Here is a 22,091-nt window from a genome sequence, read left to right on the forward strand (position 1 = left end):
TGGGGCAACAGCGATTAATAACTTTCTGTGTCATTTCTAGTAGATGACAGAGAAGGCATGCCAACCTGCCTGTTTTTTAAGAACCTGTGGTGCCTGTACCTATTCTTTGTCTAGGATATAGCCATTGTTTTTAGCTGTTGTTATATATGGGAAATTTAAAAATTGTTTGTATATGTTGAATTGTTTTATTGTTGATGTTTTTACTATAAAATTGCTTCAGCATATTTTATGGGATATTCATGACTGTAAATGAATGAATGGTGTCCATGGCAAGGGGATTCATGGAAGGCTTTTCTCTGTAGCAACTTCATGCCCATAGCATGACCTCCCCTCTAAGGTGTGTCTCTCTTCAACTGTTTTCTTTTTGTCCGGAGGTGAAAATGCACCTCTGTCCAGGCCTTCAGGGTGGGGTGTATTAAGTACCAAGAATGCCTTTGCTGTGGCTTCTTTGTTGTTTTACTGTGTTGTGATTTTACGACGAACTATACGGATGATGAAATACTTCGTTTTAGCTTTTTATTGTTACATTTGTTAGCAGCTGAGATATGAAAGCTGGGAGCTAAATGGCACCTTAAACCTAGGTTATAGGCACAACAACAGAATGCCTAGGCGTGCTTTTTTAATAACAAGAATGCAAAGCTGAAAATGAATGAACTGCAGCTAAAATATTATATTATGTATTCTCCAACCTCCTGGGACATTCAGGTGAAGGGTGAATTAAAAATGACATAAACAAACGAACAAACATATCCTGGAATGCTTTGACTTTGGCAGACAACACAGTGTGAAACTGAATATATAAAAAATCTATGTCCCCTTTCACCCAGATGCTTTTATCTAACAGATAATACCAACTTTAGTCTTTGTTCTCCCACCCAATACTTGCTGCTGCTAACAGCTTCAGCAGACCAAAGAGTAAGGCTAGAAAGGAACGTGATGTGTCTGAATTTATATCAGGGGACACATACCTCATGCTGAGAGAAAGAAACTTTGTCTTCTGCTGTTGCCTTTGAATCAGGTCAGTACTTGGGGATGGGAGGGAGTGGGACTGGATGCCAGAGAAGAGGCAGTCTTTGTTTTTCTTCCTAGGCTGTATTTGTTGGAGGACTATACTGTAGTTTGCAGGAAGCTAGCATTATATTGGCACTAGAGCTGTAAACTTCAGATACTAAGAGAAAACTAACACCATACATGCAGTAGGTCTGTGCATGTTTTCTTAAAGTACCCCCTGTTTTCACTGCTATTTACTGTCACTTAGTGGGTTTGCATAAGTTGACAGCCTTAGCTTAATAGGTGATCCCCAGCTGCAGAAGAAATAGGCAAGGAAGGGGCAGGAAGGAAACAGCACAGTGAGAGAAAGCAAAGTGAAGTTGAAAACAAAATTGATAGTCTGCCCCCAGGACTCTTGCTGCTGTAATGTGGAAGCACAAGCACAGTGCTACTCAGATTTCCTAACACTATTAAAATAATGATAAAAGCAGAAGAAATTCATGAAGGGATGAGTTGCAAAACTAGAATAAAGAAAGTAGCATTCTAAATGCGAGTGCAGCACTTGGGTTTCAGTGAACACAAAATGCTATGCTGATTTCCATCTACAAGATTTGAGATGACAGAAAGGGTTAGCCAAAAAATAGAGCATTCAGCAGTGTTGTTGAAACAGAAGACGTGCAAGGAAAGCAGATCCATTTACCAACAAGCAAGCAAGGCCATGCAGTGTTTTAACATTTTTATAGCAGATATCTTGCAAAGCCACCAGAGAGTTTTAGAGCGGGAGTGATTAACTTGAGATAAACTCCACATATTTTGGTATCCCAACTAGTCATAGTGTCTGAATTCTATGCAAAGAATGCAAGGCTTTGTCAGAGATGCAGGTAGCAAATGAATTACAAGACTTTGTCCTTGGAGTTATAAAACACACACTATCGTGTTTTGCTAAAGTGGTTTCACAAGCTAGCAGTATCTCATGGATGACAAAAGAATACGGTTGATAACAGGAAAACCCAAATAATGAGGCTTGGAATGTGAAATCAGTTCGATTATGTTAAATGAATTTTTATGACTGCAATTATAAATATGCTTACTCCATGAACATATTTCCTCCAAAATAATTTAATTCAGATTCTTGTGGTGTAGGCATGATCTTTTGGGAGAGGTCTGGTTGGGTGGTTAGGAGGTGCTCAGATTGCCTGAATTGCTCTGGTGTCCTGCCTTTATGCAAATGAATAATGTTGAAATGGGGACCTTTTAAGCCTATGCAGATCTGTGTGAGGATCATACCATTTTTCTTTCTTTTTTGCTACTACTTTTGAAATTTCTAAGCTTAAATTATTTCCTTATACATTAAAGAAGCATACTTTGACTATCTACAATGGAAGATAGCCATTCTGAAACTGAGTAGATTTTCTAGTCTGTGTAGGTGAATGTCAGTGAATCTTTGTGAATGTCAGTGTGGCAGAGACCTGAAGCTAGCATGCCTGTTACTTTTAAGATTTCCATATCCTTGGCTAGAATAGTTAGAAGCCCTCTGTGCCAACTCCCTTTTAACATGTGGCTGACAGGGAATTTTCACCTTATTGATGGCTAACTAGGAATTGTGTTTTTCTTCCTTGCACTTGTTTCCAGTCAGCTCACCACTTATGACGTTACTGATTCAGGTAGCATAAAACAAAAACAAAAATCTATGCTTTAATAAACTTAATTAATTTGAAATGTGAGAGTTGACTGGGTTCTATTCCATTCAGGGGATATAGTTTCCTTCATGCTGCCCAAATAATTTGAGATACACTAATGTAAGTTAATGGGAAGTTTGAGATGAAGATGAGTTGATGCTTGACGTGTACAGACTGCAAACGTAGCTGATAGTCCTCTATTCCTGGGTCAGCAAGATACTTATGAATAAAAGTTTCATGTTACCAAAGGTGCTTGGGTGTCATTGTCATTTGTTATCCTACAGGTAGGATTCATGTCTGTTGCAACGTGGCAAATCAGAAAAAAATGTTAAAACACGCAGGCATTTACTATTAGGAAAGACCAAGCAATTAATTATATAGGAGGAAGTTAGAATGTTTTGCATTCTAACACAAGTTATAGTCCTATGAGTTATAAAATACCTTGTCTTGTCCAGCATGCCTCCACCCCACAAAATGTAGGTAACTGTTCTGAAATCTATTGTTCCTCAAAACTGTTTCCAATAGTAGGTAACTACTATTGTCTTTTTCAATTCTGACATGTTCAGCCTCAAAAGATAACAAGATCAATGTGACTTCACTCTGGTAGGAGGGTGGGATGATACCCTACTGAGATCACAGAGGCTTTATCTATGTGTGGTGGCTATTGTAGGCCAGAAAGAATTCTTTACTTTTTGCTACAGCAAAACTCTGTGGGGAAAATACCTTTGAGAAGCTGTGAAGTAGTGATAAGCTATGTAGCAGAATACAGATTATCTCCAGTTATTCGATTACAGTAAGACAGCAATTTGTGTTCATTGAACTTGTGCGCATTCAGCTTTATGTGCTTGGCAACATAAAAAAAAATCAGAAAGGGGGCAGTTGTCTGGGTAAAAAGATTTTGGCAATCACACCCATCATTGAACCCAGTGTGTTTGGACTATACTCAATTTGGGCTTTAGGCACAATCCTCACTTTTTTCTGCTGTTGTTTTTATTGAAAAAGAAGCTGCGCTAGCACCGACTGCTAAGCCAAGGTGTGTGGTTTATTTAAACCAACGTCCAGTCTTATGACACCCACCCACCCACTCACTCTAACAGAGCCACACACCTCGATAGAATGGACTACAACTCTGATCAGGCCCAGCCAGCATAGCCAATGGTTGAGAATGATGGGGACTGTAGTCCAAAACATCTGGAGGGTTCCACGTTGGCTGCCCTGGTTTAAACAAGCCGTACACGTTAATCACATTTAAACAAACCGCACACCTTGGCTATGGACGAATGTGGCCAGTAGTGGAGAGAGAAAATATAATGACAATCCCTCCCTGTAAGCTCATATTCTAATAGATAGAAAAATGAGGAAATAGGGAGACTTCATTTTTATATTTCACTGAAATATAAAATGACTTTATTACTGCCCAGTTCTTCCAGGACAAAAGCAGTTTCACAGCTCCTCTTAAACTCACATTTTAAAGACATTTGTTTCTTTCTGTCATTATGGTTGATCTTCAGGGGAAAAAATCACAGTCCCAACAGCTGGATGACAAGACTGTCTAGTTGTAAAAGTTGCTAATTGCACGTTTTGAAGCATTTGCTTTTTTAATTTATACCTGCAGACTTGCTTGTAGGCATGAGTTGTCATTTTGGTACAGCTACCGCTGCTAAATTTTGTAAACAAAGATTAACCATTTTGTGTGTTGTTGTTATTCTTCATACTTTGCTTCAAGCCATTAACAGTTCACCAAGAGGAATGCATGTAGTAGGCTTATATATATATCTCCCCCATGCAGCATTGCAGTGTTAAGTCTGATTTAGGTAACTCTGAAGATGCAGCTCTCAGAAATTCTAGACATTGCAGAGAACAGTAGATAGTGCTGTCAGCTCCAGGATTTAGAGCGATGACTTCTGTTCTCCTGCATCAATAAATATATTTTTGTTGTTGTTGCTATGGAAAATGTATGCTTCTTTTTAGAAAGGGCTCTCAAGAGCATCTAACAAATCATAAAATGAAATGAAAACACAATGATATATAAATATAATAGCAATCATGAAAGAAATGCAAATTTTGGGAAGTATCATTGTCAAAGTCAAAACTAGTGCCGTGGGAGAGAAATAGTTAATGCTGATACTCCCATGGGTGTAAAACTATGGGTACTGCTGAGAGTGAAAAGTAAAGTTATTTTGGTCTACAACTGCCGTCCTCCCTGAGCATTGACCATGCTGCCTGGGGCAAATTGAACAACATATTGAGAGCCACGGTTTACCCATTTGTGGTCTGAAAGTTATTAAGAGATCTGTACTTGGCAACGTTGAGTACAGGGTCAAAATTAAGAGCATCTAGCAAGAGCATCCTTTAAGCACAATCCAAAGTGGGTGCCAGATTTTTGTGTCCACACTAAGCTGGGCCTTTTTAGTGGTAGCCACAGAGCTCTGGCATGCCCCTCCTGTGGCTTTTTAATTTCAGTCCTATGTTGATGTACTTTCACAGGGAGTGATTAATTTTCATGTTGTGTTCTACAATACTGTGTTGGACACCACTTTGGGTGTGTGTGTATAGATAGAAAATAAATAATAAATACAGTGAACTGTTTCAATAAGTGTGGGTAGTAATCAGTGCTGTGCAGTGAAATTTTTCATAGGAGAACAGTTAGGACCAGAGGTGCTAGCTTGTGAGGGGTGTCTGGGGTCGAAGGCATGCCTGTGACGTCCTGACATTGCACACATGAGCATCGTGCCTCCTTCCCTAAGCTGGGCAAAAGCTTCCCGGGCTTTGGGAAGGAAGGCACTAGGGAAACATTTAGGAGACTAGCCGAGTCCTCTTAGCCCAATAACCTCATGCCACTGGTAGTAATGTATTAGCATGTGAGATTCAGCACTGTAATGTATTCTCATCTCTCCACTTAGCTGCTTAAGTGTGTTCTCAACTTTTGCTACTTTGTAATCCTTAGTAGAGGAAATGAGGAAAGCACACATAGTAGTAGTACAGTGTAGGAAAAAACAGGAATAGTCCCTTCCACTTGATGTTTAATCCTTATGACAGTTGGCAGTAATTTGTATTTCCTCCTCTTCTAGGAATAATTGCAGTATAGAAAATTCCTATCATTCTACATCAACTTCTTTTGGTCATGTTTCTTTCCAAGAACTGTGATATGCTTTTCTCTCTCCTTTTGCTTTTTAGAAAAAACCCACTTAGGGATTCTATACAAGATTGTACATGAATCTTTCAGAGAAATTTCCCCCCAAGGTTTCTCTCTCTCCAAAAAACAGTGTTTATATAGGCCACCCAATAACATCTCTGAGTGACTCACTAAAATGCAATATTAAAACACAACAACAACAACAACAATTGGTTAGAGAAAACTAATTTCAAATCATGGCAGAAAATATTTAACATGTATGTAGCAAATTCCAATTCAGAACTTAAAAATCGTAGGTCTTAAAAAACTTCCCATGTAACTGAAGTAACCATAAAGAAGTTGCCAGGTGAGTCTGAGAAGGGTATTTCACAACTGGGGTGCTATCACTTTGCCTGGTAGTCATCCTTTTCATTTCACTTGGCTCAAGTAAGGCTTTAGAAGGGGATTTTGTTTTTTGTTTTTTTAATAATATTTATTAAAGATTTTTTTAAAATTATAAAAAAGAAAAAACAGAAAAAAAGACAAAACAGAAAAATAGAAAGAAAAAATACATCCATCATTCTCAAATTTTTAACTTTCATTACCTTCTTTCTTTGACCTCCTCCTCCTCCCCTTTCTTGTATCCTGGTTAATAATTATCACAGCAAATCCTTTCCATAGTTCATAATATTTTGTCCTTACATTATCTTAATCGATTTTCATCTTGTCTTATAGCAAACCTTAAAACTTAAAACTTAAATCTTATTTTTACCGACTTCTCATAACCATACCATTAACCTAATTCTTTAAACATTTTTACTAGAACCAAGTAGTTCCATTTCAACATTTTTCTAGCATTCATCAATTATTTTAAAGCAGTCCTAATGATAAAAGAAAAACAAGTAAAACAATCCAATCTTCATCCAGCGTCCCTTCCTCCTGGTCCCGGATTTTGTCAGTCCTTTTTGTCCCATTAATCTAGCGCATTAACCTGGTATCCTTATATCCGAGGCCCTCAAGTCTCTTCCATGTCCCTTCCGCGACTCTTCTTCATATTTTCCTTTCATTCGCGGGAACTCCAGCTTAGTAATGTTTTTGACCCTTTTCAGCAGATCAGCCCCATTTCCATAGTCCAGACTAAACTCCATGTGATATTTAAACACCTGTTTCAGATTCCCTCCAAAATTAAGAGCCCCCACAGCTCCCAACATCTGACGGCCCATTACCAGACTCAGAAAGTCCAAACATCCCTGCATGGGAGGGTCAGTCCAACCCCCCATTTCCAAACCAAACCAAACTTTATCTTTCCAAATCTGGTTTTTTCCAAATTCATTTATCAAATCCAAAGGCTCATGATCCTGCAGGGCCGCAACTCCCTCCATTTCTGGCACCCAGGATTCAGCAGTATCCTCTTCTCTCATCTGTGCTGTCATAGCACACTCCTGTTTTAGTTCCTGGGTAGGCTCCATGTAGTTTCCTACTACCTGTTCAAAATTTCTGGCCGCATTAGTCATCAAATCCGTCTTCTGGCTTAACTGATCCAATAGGGCATTTATTTTACAGAAAGCACCCCACTGAGCTTCTGAGAACATTGTCCTACAAGGTCACAAGTCCTTTCCCACGATTGTAATCTGTAGCAGCTGCAAGCTCCTGAAGTTGGTTACAATTTCACTGTCTGCCTCTAGGGGGAAAACTTCTGTTTATTCTTTCTTTTAAGAACGATAGCAACAAAGTTTCTTTTTTAAGATATTCAGTCAATATTTGTTCCTTTGAAATGCGAAAGGAAACAATGGAGTCACTATGTTACTTTTCTTTTAGCTGTCTGTCAAAAACATTTGTCTCTGGTCAATGAGCTTCAAACGTCAGTCCTGACACTCCGCTCCAGGATCAGGACGGTGGAAAGTTACTTTACTTTAGACTCACTTCTGCAGGTTTAAACAGTCCAAAAAGAGATCCCCCTTCTTCTCCTGCTACCGAAGAGGGGTTCCACGATTTTAAATGATGAAAGCCAATCCTTTAGAAGTAATTTTCTAAGCTCTAGTTTACGTTGTCTTTGCTTTATTCTGACTACAAAGAAACGGAAGGCTGACTTCCTGTTTAGACCTTCCCGTTTCAGTACCAAATTGAAGTAAATTTTCAGTCCAATTCCTCTCTACTGGCCAGTCCTTATTTAAAGTCCAATTGTTCAAATTTTAAGTACTCACGGGTGATTCTTTAGATGCCAAATTGTCCCAGGAAAAAGGCAGCGCTCTCCGGCAACGGCTATGCGGCATCGCTCCACGGAAAAAGCAGTAGACTCACAGCACCGCGCCACTTCCCCCTCTTCGCTTCGGAGCCCGTTAATGGGTTCCTTTACGGGTTGGGGGGGCGCTAAAGGTGCCCGCCGAGTCCCATGGTCACAGGCTTCATCCGCCTGTGATTTTTTAAAGGGTCCCCGCTTCGCCATAGCGGAAACAACCCGTTTCGCGTGGAGCTGGTCCCTCCAGTTCAGAGGGAGTCCGCCATTGCCGATGGCGCCACCCCGGAAGGGGATTTTGGAATAGAGAATTAGCACACAAAAGATGCTCTTTAATGCTCTGGTTCTTATACAGTGGTACCTCGGGTTAAGTACTTAATTCGTTCTGGAGTTCCGTTCTTAACCTGAAGCACCACTTTAGCTAATGGGTCCTCCTGCTGCCACCACGCCACCAGAGCACGATTTCTGTTCTCATCCTGAAGCAAAGTTCTTAACCTGAAGCAGTATTTCTGGGTTAGCGGAGTCTGTAACCTGAAGCGTATGTAACCTGAGGTACCACTGTACTCAAGTTTTTAAGTGGCAGGCAGCTTCCCTGAACACATGAAATGTTTTTCTCTCTGGAGACACCCAAGTGTGATCAGCTGGAGTGCTTGTTTAAAATATATTCTGGATACCAGCGTTCTAAACAATTTGTTGATTTTATCTATCAACATTGTTAAACAATTAGAATTGTTTGTTGAAATGTGAGAGCAAAGCATTTTGTTCATTGTTTTCCCCTTGACCTTTTTGTTGTTTCTTTTGGTCAGGGATTATTATTTTTAATCTGTTTCCCCAAACACACCAAGTGGATTTAAATCAACCAGTGGTTGAGCTCAGGATAACTCAGCAGGCTGGAGGGGAATGGGGAATGTTTAACAGAATAAGGCAAATAGGATCATGCTAAGGTGTTGTCAAAGAGCTGAGCTATGATGTTGCACAAGCAAATGTTGGTTGTCTATGGGGTGAAAAGGATGTGTCTGATTCAGTCCTATAGATCTGAGTTAGGCTGTCTGAAATCTCCTCTTCTCTTCTTGGATGCCTTTCTAAGTCAGTAAAAAGCCTTAGTAAGAACTTTTCATTCCAGAGAAATCTTGTTTTTGTCCTAGTGGTGACAACAAATGTTCCTTTTTGAAAAAAATAAATAAAAACATAGCCACACAGTTTGGAGTCTTGTGGGAAGCATAAAAAAACTTGGGGGCAGATCTATCCAGTACTATTTTTCCAGGAAAAACATATGCTGGAACTCACCATGAACAGATCCTTTGTTCTCTCATACAGTAATGGCAATGTTGCCCACCTGAGAGGTGCCGGAACTGAGTTCTGGCGAGTTCTGGCTGAAAAAAGCTCTGGATCTAGGTCACGTGCTAGCCCCAGTTTATGGAAGCTATTGAGAACTAGCTGCATTTGTGTGTGTGGCGGGCAAACTTTCAATTAGGACAAAGCTCAAACTCTTCAGACACTTGCTTTACATGCAGCTTTATTCCACAGTATTGCTTCTTTGGCCTAAAATTTTTACCTTTACCACAGAAGCTCAGATATTTATTTTATTTTACCAGATTTATTTATTTTTCATGAAATAATGCAAACTATTCCATTCATCCTACCAGTCTCCCTAGAATTGATGCGCTACTTTACACTTTTAAGTGCTAAGACAGAATATCTTTATTCCTGGGCCCACCCAGTGAGTCCTTAACTTTCCTGTCTTATCAGACATAGCACCCCATATATCAGGGGTGCCCAAACTTTTTTTCAAAGAGGGCCAGATTTGATGAAGTGAGCATATGTGAGGCCAACCAAAGTTGTTGAGCTTTTTTTTTTAGGATTTTACCCCAGGACATATACTGCCACGGGGGTCAGATTAGGCCCCCAAAACGGACTTTGGACATGCCTGCCATATATAAATGTGCCTGCTGTTTCTTCACTCCAGATAATAATAGTGAAGGGATTTTTTTACTGACTCAAGCAAAAATTTGGAAGGGCTACTGAAATGCTACTTGCATATATTGATCCTTGACATTTGTGTGCAAATCCCATTTCCCCCCATGTCGTACTCGGGTACCAATACAGAAGCTATCACTGGTACATTCATACCTCATGTTGTGACCGCTTCAGATTACGTCTTTTCAAGTTTTGTCCCGCGGCAACCCAGAAGTACTGGAACGGTTACTTCTGGGTTTTGCTGCTCGCGCATGTGCAGAAGCGCTAAATCGTGCCGCGCATGTGCGTAGACAAGGCGCTTCTGGATGCGGACATCCCTCTGGGACAGATTACTTCCGCAACTTGAGGTTCCACTGTATCTTGTAATGTCTACAACACAGTACCTATAATGCTTATGAGCCATTAAGAAAATATTTAGGCTAATGTTTCTTCAAAGGGAAATGTGAATCATTTATAATAAAACTCAGTTTTAACCATTCTTCTACAACCTTTTTTCCTTTTGTCCGCCTCAGAGCCCCCCGCCCCATTTCATGTTGTGTATAACAAAAATGTTTTCATTTAGAATACATCATACAAACTCTGGCAGTTACATGTAAGGGTAATGGAGCAGAAAATTTCCCATGTCCTGCTATAATGGCTGAAAAGGACAGCTTGTCGGATTGCAAATGGAAACTTAAAAATACATTCCTTGCTAAACAGAAATATTGGAAAATCAGTGGTCTGATTAATTTCCCCCAAATGCCTATATGTTCAATTTTGGTGGTCACAGTATAATGCCTTGTTTTTGGTGCATCTTAGGCATGTCTCAGTAATAAAAACAGAACTAGTTCTGTGACACTGAACACCTGTAGAAAACCTATGGCTCACCTGCAGGGATTTCTGTGGTAGTCTTCATCCTTAGCGCAAACTAGGCTGTGAGCAGAGAAAGGATAGCCCGTGTCACACTCACACTAAATTATGCTTTTTAATAGATATTTGTTTGAGACCTCGGTCTATCTTCAGATATGGTTTTGCCACTCAGTTGTGCTAGAATTTGCAGAGACTCCTGTCACATGAGCTGAATTTAATTGACAAATCAAAACAGCACCATGTATTCGTCTGTTGTTACGATGGATTGGATACCGTTTCCAGTTCCTAGGGATCTAGGATTTCTCTAACTCTAGCCTATTTATTTCCATATGCTGGTTCCTTGTGAAGCATCTCACAGCACCAGTTTCACTATCAGCATGCAATGGGAGCAAAGAACACCCAACAGTGTTGTGTTTGTAGACAGGTAGTGGATGCATGTCCACTCCGCCAGCAGCCTTTTGCACTTCCAGTGCTGCATCTGTGCATCTGAAACCTCTGTTGATGGTGCAATGTGTCCTGAAGGACAGGGGGAAAGGCTCAATGCCCAGAACATATTTGCACAGGCACAGCTGTTTGAGTGACCTCTGTTCTATAGACATGGCATTCCTCTGCCCATCAAACCAAGCTGCTGCTGCTGGAATAAGATCTCAGTGGAGATGTCAGCTTCATTCTAGAAGAAAACAATTCACCACTGACACAACACATAACAAATGTGCTGAGTATTTTCTCAGTCTGGTGTCGCTTCAGGCTTTCTGAGTGATGACTGTCACCTAACAGCAGGTGATGGCTTCTCAGCATCCCCAGGCTTACACATGGTGGTGGCAGCGGCAGAGGGGATCTAAATGACCAACAAATTGGCATTAAATTTCAAGTAAAACTTCCTAGTATCTTTGGAAGCCTGACAAAAGTGAAAGTGTATCCCCTTGAATTCGTTTAGCTGGTAGGTATTGAAAAGGAAAAGGCAGGCTTCCTCAACCTCGGCCCTCCAGATGTTTTAGACTACAGTTCCCATCATCCCTGACCACTGGTCCTGCTAGCTAGGGATCATGGGAGTTGTAGGCCAAAAACATCTGGAGGGCCAAGGCTGAGGAAGCCTGGGAAAGGAATATGCTAAAGAGAGTTGGGGTGAGGGCTGTGTTCTCACCCCAATTATCTTTGACATGTTCTTCCTGTTGCTCTCCTATGCCTTCAGCTTGACTGAAGACTGTGTGTACATCCATTCAAGGTGTGACAAGGGCCTGTTCAATCTAGCACATTTCCGCACCAAGGGAAAAGTGTGTTGGGTCCTTATCCAAAAGATGTTTGCAGATGTCGCAGCCTTGACAGCACACTCTGAGGAAGCTCTGCAGGGACTCATCAACCATTTTGCTCAAGCCTGCAAGGAAACGGGCCTTACCATCAGCCTGATGAAGACCAACATCCTGGGTCAGGACATTGCCAGCACTCCACACATCAGCATTGGTGATCACACATTTGAAGTGGTAGACAATTTTGTCTACCTGGATTCCACTATAACCAGCAACCTCTCAATCAGCACTAAGCTGGACTAGTGTATTAGCAAGACAGCTATGAAGAAGGCTTGCCTCTCCAAAAGGGTATGGGAGAATGTGATGTTCATGTCAATACCAGGATGATAGTCTACCAGGCTTGCATGTTGAGCACGCTGCTTTATGGAAGTGAGTCATGGGCAACTTGTATCTGCTTCAACATCTTCCACATGTGCTGCACCAGGAAGATTTGGGGTATCATATGGCAGGACAGAGTTTCAGACAAGGATGTGCTGTCTATTTCAGCTTGGTCATGTCCACAGAATGGAAGATGGAAGGTGGCTTCAGGCACTAGGCCTATTGGCAAACCAACACTGCATTACAAAGATGTCTGGGCAACATTAACTCCACCATGTGGGAATCCCTTGCAGACAACCGCAGGGCCTGGAGACAGCAATGACTAGAGGAGGAATGACCACTGGGAGGAGTGCAGGGAGAAGAAACGCCATGGCACACCTGTAGCAGGACAGCAGGTCACCTTCATCTGTCCCAGCTGCTACAAAACATGTTTCTCCTGTATTGGTCTCTACAGCCACAGCAGGTGCTGTAACTCTTCAACGGTATGACTTCACCCCCAAAGAGACACTCTTCCATTGTCTCCTGAGACAGACAGAGCCAAAAGGAGCTTTGTAGTCTTGTGATAGTTTGAGATTATCTTTCTTTGACCTCAGAGTACTAGCACCAATGTGATTTTGGGCTTTGGAATCTGTGCTTTTGACCAGCAGCCCCTGTGGGATAGGAAAGCACCTAGTTTGAGGGCAGTAGGCAAAAATATATAGGAATAAATATATTCATTTACTTATATGTCCACAAGCATTTCACAAGTTTATTTCACAATAAGCCCATCTTCTGTGAGCTGTTCTATTTCAATCACATTTCAAACAGTCTACAGCTCTATGAAGCTATAAATATTCTTTAAACTGAGAGTTTCCTAGATTAATATCCCTAGGTTGCACACACAAAAATTACTTCAAGGACTGCATTTTTCTGTATTAGATATAAATGGAGAACTCTTGATAGCATGTATGCGAGGTTAAGCACTGCTGAGGGCAAGATTGCTGTGTTTGGCTGCCTTCAAATCTCCATTTCACCATGAATCTTGCAAGCTAGCCTTGGGTAACTCACTGACCGTGCTCAGTTGTCATGCTAAAGTAAACCATAGCCTCAAATTGGCTTGTTTCAAACAAATCAAAGTTCAGCTGACAGGAGAAGCTGTGGTTTTCAGAACTAGAACCCAAAGCTTCTGAGTCCTCCTCGTGGCCACTCTAGGGAAGATGGATTGTTTGTGCCAGAAGCTCTCCTAGGTTTATTCATGTCATGCTTAAACTATTGCTTAGCCACAGGCATAGCTAACTTAGTGCCCTCCAGTTGTTGTTGAACTAAAACTCCCTCACCATTGGCCTTGTGAATTGTGATTTAACAACATCTGGAAGACAACATGTTGGCTACCACTAGTTTGATATTGGGTTTGTTGCTGGTTTTCTTTTTCTTTTTTTGTATTTTTGTTTTAGACCTTATGACTTATGTGGAAATTGTTTAATTTGGTCATGTTCCTTTTTGATGTTTTATTTCTTGTTTATGACTACTTTTGTTATGTTTGTAGTTACATATTTTTTTTCATGTTGTAAGCCACCTTGAGCATGACATTAATCATGGAAAGGCAGCATACAAATAAAAATATGTCTGTTTGTATTATATGACTTGCAAACATTATCCCTTTATCTTGCCAAACCTGACTGTCATTGCTCTGGGTGAAATCTTAAGTCCCATCTAGTCCCTATTCAGTTCAGTAGGACTTACTTCTGAGTAGACGTAGTTAGGATTGTGCTATAAATTCATATGTTTGAGGCTGTAATTTTAAATGTACTTAATAAATGTGAGTGATCAGAGTTGTACCTGAACCTATGATGCAAATTGAAATCTTGAAGTGTGAGAAATAACCCCTTATTAAATATATTTACATGCTTCTTGTTAAGGCTTGCTAAAGTCGATCTGCTTGCTAGCTCACATGCTTTGTTGTCATACAATCCATATACCGCATGATGCTCTCCAAAGTAACTTGAAACTTTGTTGATTCCTGCAGCAGAAGGAAAGGATATTGCTCAATAAAATAAGTAAACAGACATTACATGCAGTTCGACTTATTTGACATTTTTTTACAGCAGCCAGAATATTGTCTGCTTGTTTCTTCAGCTAATCAAATAAATGTTTAAACGTTTACATCTCTTTTAGCAGGGAAGATTCAAGGCTTCCTTTAGCTGTATTTTTTGCAATGAAGGAAATTAGGAAGTCCACGTTTTTTGCACTCTTGAGATGGAAAGTTTACTTCAAAGCTTTGCCAAATTTGTAAAATATTTGAGAGGTCTAATTATCTACACTTCAAATAGACAGCTCTCAGAAGCTTTGGGCAGAAGCTAGTCCTTTGTTTATACATTAATTTTATATCATCATGTTGAAGTTTTATGTTCGTTCACAAAATAGACACTTGGTGCTTACCTGCAGATCCTGAGTCAAAATATAAACAAAACTGGCCGTAATTAGAATCTGAGTCCTCCAGAATGTCTTTGAATATTTGCCAAGGAAATGCTAGTTGTGTGAAATTCTAACTGAAGATACTTCTTATGCTCCCTCAAAAGTTCCAAGGAACAGGGTGGCTTTTTAGATGCAGAGACGAGAGAGATTGCTCACAGCATAAACAAGAGTAAAGAGAGACAGAGTAGAATCTGGATTTTGTTAACACAGGATGCAGCTGGTACTTTTCCCTAGGATAATTTGAGGTGGGGGGAGGACTCTCTCCACCTTCCTTTGACAATGGAATCTACTGTGCAGTGTAAATCTTACTCGTTTATAGTCAGCTTGGGTAACCAAAGTATCCCTTAAAAGAGATGAAAGGAAAACATGAATTTACAAAGATCATATCTAGGGTAAAGCACTTACAGCACAAACCTTTTCTTTTAAATACCAAATAAACAGGGCAAAGCCAAATATTTGCTTCTCACAAGCCAGAGAACAAATTTACTTCTTATATATAGCAGCTTCTGCTGTCTCTTTGCGTGCAGTTTGTGGGTGAGGTGGCGGATAAAATGTTCCCTCTCTCTTCATTTCTATGGCAGAACTTGGCCTGAATGAACCATTTTCTCCTTAGGTACGCTGTCGCTTCCTTCCGTTTCGGGCTTCTTGTCATGGGGAGAACCTTGCAGTGATCCGGTTGCCATTCCAGCTGGAAAGCTCATTTGGCTTTTGGTTTGGTCAAAGTAATGAAGGAAAAGGAGGCTGCGTGCATTTGTTTTATATGGAAAATAGCTCTGGAGAGAAGGGGACAGGGAGAGAACGAAGAAGCTCTAGCATTATTTTTCCTAGTGCTTTTACTTTTGTGTTATACTTCCGGTCTTTGCTAAGTTTTTACATGTGCCTCCTTTCAACCCAGAAAAAGAGACAGTGAGTGTTCCTTAGATGGTTTCATAGGCTGCTTTGCTTTCTTGCTTCAAAATAATTGAAATCAAGCTAACCAATATGCAAAATTGAGTGCAGTTTTATACAGAGTGGAATGGGGTAGCAGCCTGAATAAACTACTTGCTACTACATGCGGTCTGAGGAATTTTGACACTTGCGATTTTCCAGATATCTAAGATGTGTTATATCAAGGCATTTACAATTACACTCTGGCCCAGTGAAGTTCCTGAAGAGCCCGCCCCCCGCCCCCGCCCCCGGCCATGGGTTCATATGCTGCTGCTGCTGCTGCTTCCTCCCTTCTCATTCATGATTCCTTCTTCTCCTTTTTTAGAGCTTGCCACCATGCAGTATTACGTCTGTAGCAATGTAAATGCTTAGCTGAAGCCTGCTTCTGACCATGGTTGCAAACTCTAGTCAGAATCTAAGCATGTCTAGCTTTACCATCAGTGTTGACACAATGCTATATCATCTGAAAACATAATGCTAGCTCTGAAAAGGGAACGGAAAAACTCATTCACCCATAAGAGCAGAGGAGGGAGCAGGAAGGAAAACTCAACCCCACAGGGCACTCCTGCACTCCTAATTATAGCTGGGAAATCGGAAATGTGCCATCTGCATCGTGTCTGAAAAATAACTTGACCATATTGTAATTCCTTTTCAATAGATGCACAGTTGTCTTACTTGTGTGTCTTAATGAGACAGGAAAAAGACATTATTAAACTAATTCCCACTCTCTGCTTAGACCTAAGGCAAGATACAAAAATCTGAGCTGAGGACAGGATTGGTGTAATGGTTGCTGATGTCACAAAGTCCCCCCCCCCACTAGCAACTGGCCCCAGATAGACATTTGATAATATTGTTACAGGAATTAGCTGCAGCTGGCTGGGAACTGAAAGGAAGTGGGAAAAGAAGCAAAGTTAATTAAGTGTTGAGGTTGTAGAAGAGGACAGAGGGAAAGGAATTATTATGGAAGTGCAGAAGCTGTTCAGATCTGGGTACGTAATTTATGGTGGTTACTAGTCTTGTGTTGCTTATCTGGGCCTTCACATTGTAGAAGGAAGAGGAAGGTTGGCAGGAGAAAGACAGAAGGAACCAATTATGTGTCTTTTGGTAAATATATCTACCAATAAGGCTTGAATAGGACCGTGTCATAGTGAGAGTTAAAGCAGGTTGTCATACCAAGGAGATTAATATGGTCAAACTACCACATCACTTCTTCATCTTTCATTGCAATTTACAGTGCTGTGTACAGAACACTGAGCCATCTAGTGACCACATAATATATTGCAAGGGAAACAAAAGATAATGGAAACACTGAAAAGAAAAAGAGTTTGGCAGTACTAATGAAATGATGATATGTGGTGGTTTAGTGATATTTCAACTAAGATTACATGTTTGCCTTTTATGTTTTTTTTTTTTAAATAATAATAATCTGAGTTCATGTATTTGTACTGGACTAGTGATTTCCAGTCAGTTCCTGAACACATCTAGATTGAGACAACTTGCTTATCTCCTAACTTCTCCATCCTAGTTGCATTCACCGTTTCTTTATTTTGTCCCTTTTCTATGTGCTTCTGCTTTGCTTGTTAGTACTGCTACGCTTGTATGTTACCCTAACCGGGCATCTCTTCTGTTTTAGGAGAAACCCGATGCCAGCTCCACATCCCTACAGCTGCGATCCCAGATTGAAGTAAGCACAATGGCTGCAATGATCTATTTTTGTTTCTGCCTTCAATTTGGTATTCTGCATCAGTCAGATAATAAAGCCTGCCATTGTTCAGCCTCAACTCAAAGCAATGAATCTTCTCTTACAGGAATCCCTTGGCTTCAGCAGTGTGGTATCAACACCAGAAACAGAAAGAAAGTAAGTTTTGCTCTTTCCTTGTTCATTAAATTTTACACGAACTACCAATTCACATGAAAGTACTTTCTTTATATAATCCCACAAAATAAGTTACTAAAACAAAATTAGTACCAAACTTTTCTTTCTTTCTGCTAGTGTCCTTTTTACTTTCCCTACCTTTCCCAATTGATATTATATTCTGCCACTTCATTGTTGTTGTTTTAAATACGTTAAAATAACAATACTTGACAGGATTAAGATATGTTCCTTTTACGCTGTCCGAATAAGAAGGGAGGGAAAAACAGAGCAAAGCAAATGCCTGCTTAGGCATTTTCATTCATGCTTTAGAGTTTTCTATATATGTCTCAGCCTTCGAGTTTCATACCTTAAATGTCAGAAGTTGTTGTGTCGGTAGACAGATGAGTTTCCCCTGTAACCTTAGGAAGTGTCCTTAAGGCAGCTGCACGGTGGAATATTGTCTGAAGAGGGCAAGTCATTTTAAAATTACCAGAGGTTATGGGCATTTGATGCCATGTAGAAAACTTGAGTGGCCAAAAGAGACATGATTTAGGCCTGCACTCATCAAATGTGACAGTTTGATTGATTGGTGCTAGCCTCATTCCCCTAGATGAGCAGTATTGCCTCGTCAATCCAGGCAGTTACATGCTTGTAAAATCTGCTTGCAAAAGAATGTTCTTTTACTCTTCTAGCTATAGCCATTGAACTCGTCTTGTCTTTTCCTTATACAAAGTAAATGAAAATGCTTGTGTAGTTTTCTACTAAGGCCCTTCTACACATGAATAATGTGCTTTTGATATTATGCTTGATATAAGTTGTAGTAGAATAATAATCTAGATATTGATGGAAATCACGATCCCAAAGAAAACTGGGTATTGGATGGTGTGATTTCTAATCTGAAGTCCTCCTTGGGCCCATTTCTAGGCCAGGGAATACGTGTGTGTGTGTGTGTGTGTGTGTGTGTGTGAGAGAGAGAGAGAGAGAGAGAGAGAGAGAGGGAGGGAGAGAGAGACTGAGACTGACTTGCTGGTGGTTGAACAGTGTGATGAGTCCATTTTGAAACCTTTTTTTTTTTTTGCAGAAGTAGTGTTCCCATTTTAAGTATCACAATGATACCCTTCTTTCCTTTTAGCAACTCACCCTTTAGAGGAATTTGAATTTTAGTCCACAGGTTTTTAAAAGTTGATTGTGGAAGCAAAAATCAGATCACAGCTTATCTGTCCTGCTTTGCCTCAGTTGCCCCTTTGAGGTGATTGCCTAAGTAATTACTAGAACTTTTATCTCATTTTGTAAGAATCAAATCTCCCCTAAAAGATCACTCTACTGAAATAGTTTTAAGGAGAAAGTTATTTTAAAAACCTGTAACTGTAAAAATCTGTAAACTTCAGCTATACACTCTTCGAATTGAGCAGGAAAAGGGTATTGGGTCATAAAGGTCCACAGACTGCAGTGGGGATGAGAGGCAGATATTGGTTTAAGTTATGGAAAATGTGTGAGTTCCAATCTATGCTGAATCAGTGAATCATTTCATGGGATGTAAACTCAGGTATACACTAGAGCAAGTCTTTCCTTTCTTGTGAGAAGTCTTAGCACCAAAATTTAGAAATCTTTTGGTTTCTCCTGACAGAGGAGAAATTGTCTAGAAGCTACTGAGTCACAAGGCAAGCCAGTGCTCATGAGCGACTCCATATGATGTTGTCAGCATTTATATTACATTCCAAATGTCATCCCTAACATTCTTGTTTTGGATGCAGTGGTTCACAAAAGATGTGAGGCTGCCTTTGAAATTTCGAATACTATGGCATGATGATGCAGATGAGGTACCCCTGCCCTTCCCTAAGGGATTATATCATTTATTTAAAAACGATAATATAGTATTAGTGAATAGCTAATTTGCTAGGATATACCATGAAGGCCTCATTGGATCTAAGGGCGATAGTTTAATGTGTTTAACCTGGAACAGTCTTAATCACCTAGAAAAATGTAATTGGGGGTCTCTTTTTGAAATGTGGATGAAAAGTACTGAACCTTCCCGTTCCTGCTTGTAGCTCTGCTTCCAAGCACTTTTTGCCCAGCCATTGTCACACAAAATACTGAGGATAACAGTGCTTGGGGAAAGAAGTTTTCATTGGAAGGTTTTGCACTATTGTTTCTCTTACCAGTATTATGCCCTTCTGCTGTTAACAATCCAACACGACACACCTTTTCTATGCAGAGGGCTGGATTACATGACCCTTGGGGTCCTCTCCAACTCTCCAGTTTTATGATTTAAGATAGATTCTGTGTTAAAGTACACAGAAAAACAACCATTGCCTAGTTTGCTTGTACGTCCCGCTGTAGTTTAGTGTAACTTTCCAATGGGCCCAAGAAATTTGGGGACACATTTCTTTGACTTGAATGTGCACACTAGCCATAACTAGTGACCATAACTAGAAGCAGCAGCAGTCATAATACACCAGGTGTTTGGCTATGCAACTGCCATAATACAGCAGGGTTTAGCTATGCAACTGCCAGCTTCTAAAGCAAGGCAGTCTTATATAGTTGAAGGAAGCCAGCAATTTATCCCATTCTGATGTGTGGGATTTTGTTTAGAAATAAATACCATTTTCTTGTCACAGTAATGAGTGATGTGAAATTTCCAGCATGATGTTTTAGCAGAAGTGCAACCGCCAGGAGCCATCTGCATGATGTAAGATTCTTGCCAGCAAATTTTTTTTAAAAAAAGTTCTTTTATATGTTTAAAAGCATGTCACTGCTGCAGAATATTTTACCAGCTGCTCCACTAGATTTGTCAAGGCTGAAGTAAAACTATTGAGAAGAATGCAACTCATTTTCACACTTTTAAAGGTCTGAATCTTTCATAGTAAATTCTTTAAAGGGAGTTTCCTCAAAAGCATAGCTAATCCTGGATCACCACTGCAATTTTTAGAATGTCTATAGATCCAAGGGTTCAGTATGTGCACAGTAGCTTTAAAGTAGCTTACTGTACTGGGAAATCAGCAATGAATGGTATTTAGAGACCCAGGTGTGTATTGCCAAGTTCATTTTGCAAACTTTAAAGATTTCAGCTGCCTTTTATAGACTGGTTGGAATGTTGGTTCTTTGAACCTGCTTTGTGTTTGTGAGCATACATGTTTGTATGTAGTTATGTTGCCAAAGGGGGGGGGGAGCTCTGGACAGTTTTGTGTATTGTGATTTAAAAACAGGTTCTCATGCTCTTTGTTTGGAGGTAGCATTTCTCCATGCCAGCCTTCAAGTAAATAGAAGATTCTCCCCAGTTCAGGGTTGTTACCATCTGTCCAAAGCCTGTGAGAACTGAGTTGGTGGTCTTGGTCCAATTTCTACTAGGCAAATACCACAAAAGCTACCATAACACTTGGCATTAGACTAAGGGAAAACTCAACTGCCTACTGTAAAATGTTACTAAATAGGCATACAGACTGAATCGAATGGTGGAACCTCCAGAAATAAAGAAAAGCGTGTAGCATATATTGCAAGCTTCCATTGCTATAGTAACTGTCCCTTATAAAAAGGAACAGCATCTGTTTTCTGTGTAAGTATGGCTGTTAATGAATATGAGATTCATAATAGGATGTACATTTTTCATTGTGAAAGAAAATTGGAGAACTTTCCCAGAACACTGATTAATTTTGCGTGCAACTACAAGTGTAACTTTGTTACAAAGGGATCCCCCTTGTGATATCTTGAAAGTGACAGCAGCTCTCCTGCAGTTGTTTACTCAAGGAAAGGAGAAGAAATCTGGTGATCACTGTGTATTTGGCAGGAAATCCAGGTCAAACCAAGTCAAACCTTCTGCATCCTGTCTTTCATCCTGTTTTTAACAGGGGAAGAGGACAGTGCATTCCCCCCTACTTTTGGGAATACATTTTGGTTTGATTCGAAATAAACCAATCTAAGCAGGCTACCTCCTGCAGCCTCTAAAACTGAAGGTATTACAAGCAGAATGGGGAAGCCAAAGCAATTGTTTTCTTTTGATCTTCTTGGGGCATTCAGGAGACCCATTTAGTTAACTTAAAAGACAACTGTCACCAGAATGTGAATTTGCACAGCATACACTGGGTGTTTAATCACTCTCTGAACCCAATTCTTTGTCAGTATAACAAAAACAGTTACACCAGGGAAGTTTTGTGATATAATTGCAAACTGAACTTTGACACCCGTGTTTCCTTATCTATCAAGATACACCAAAGACCTTTCTGCCAAATTTATTACAAATTTATTAGAGACACTTTACGCCATAGTCCAGGGATAATTTTGACCCATTTGTCCCGTGTGGGATGTTGCAGAGTGGCATGGTTATGAATGGTCTGTGCACTCTGAACAGTGGGACATTTTTGAGCAGCTTTGCATTTCAGACCATGGG

General features: G+C 40.2%; 1 protein-coding gene across 10 annotated transcripts in view; it reads left to right on the top strand.

The window, feature by feature from the left end:
- Positions 1-22,091, top strand: part of SASH1 (SAM and SH3 domain containing 1) — a 540,145-nt gene that overhangs the window by 448,816 nt on the left and 69,238 nt on the right. For all 10 annotated transcript variants that reach the window (XR_014546724.1, XM_083607936.1, XM_083607939.1 and 7 more), the window contains 2 exons: positions 17,486-17,536; positions 17,661-17,710. Coding sequence is in view for 9 of the 10 variants with exons in the window: in XM_083607936.1 (XP_083464062.1) it covers positions 17,486-17,536; positions 17,661-17,710 (101 nt within the window). In the remaining variant the exon portion in view is untranslated. The remainder of the gene's footprint in view (positions 1-17,485; positions 17,537-17,660; positions 17,711-22,091) is intronic.

Source organism: Podarcis filfolensis (assembly GCF_964270895.1).
Source record: "Podarcis filfolensis genome assembly, chromosome: 3".
NCBI classification, from domain to species: domain Eukaryota; kingdom Metazoa; phylum Chordata; class Lepidosauria; order Squamata; family Lacertidae; genus Podarcis; species Podarcis filfolensis.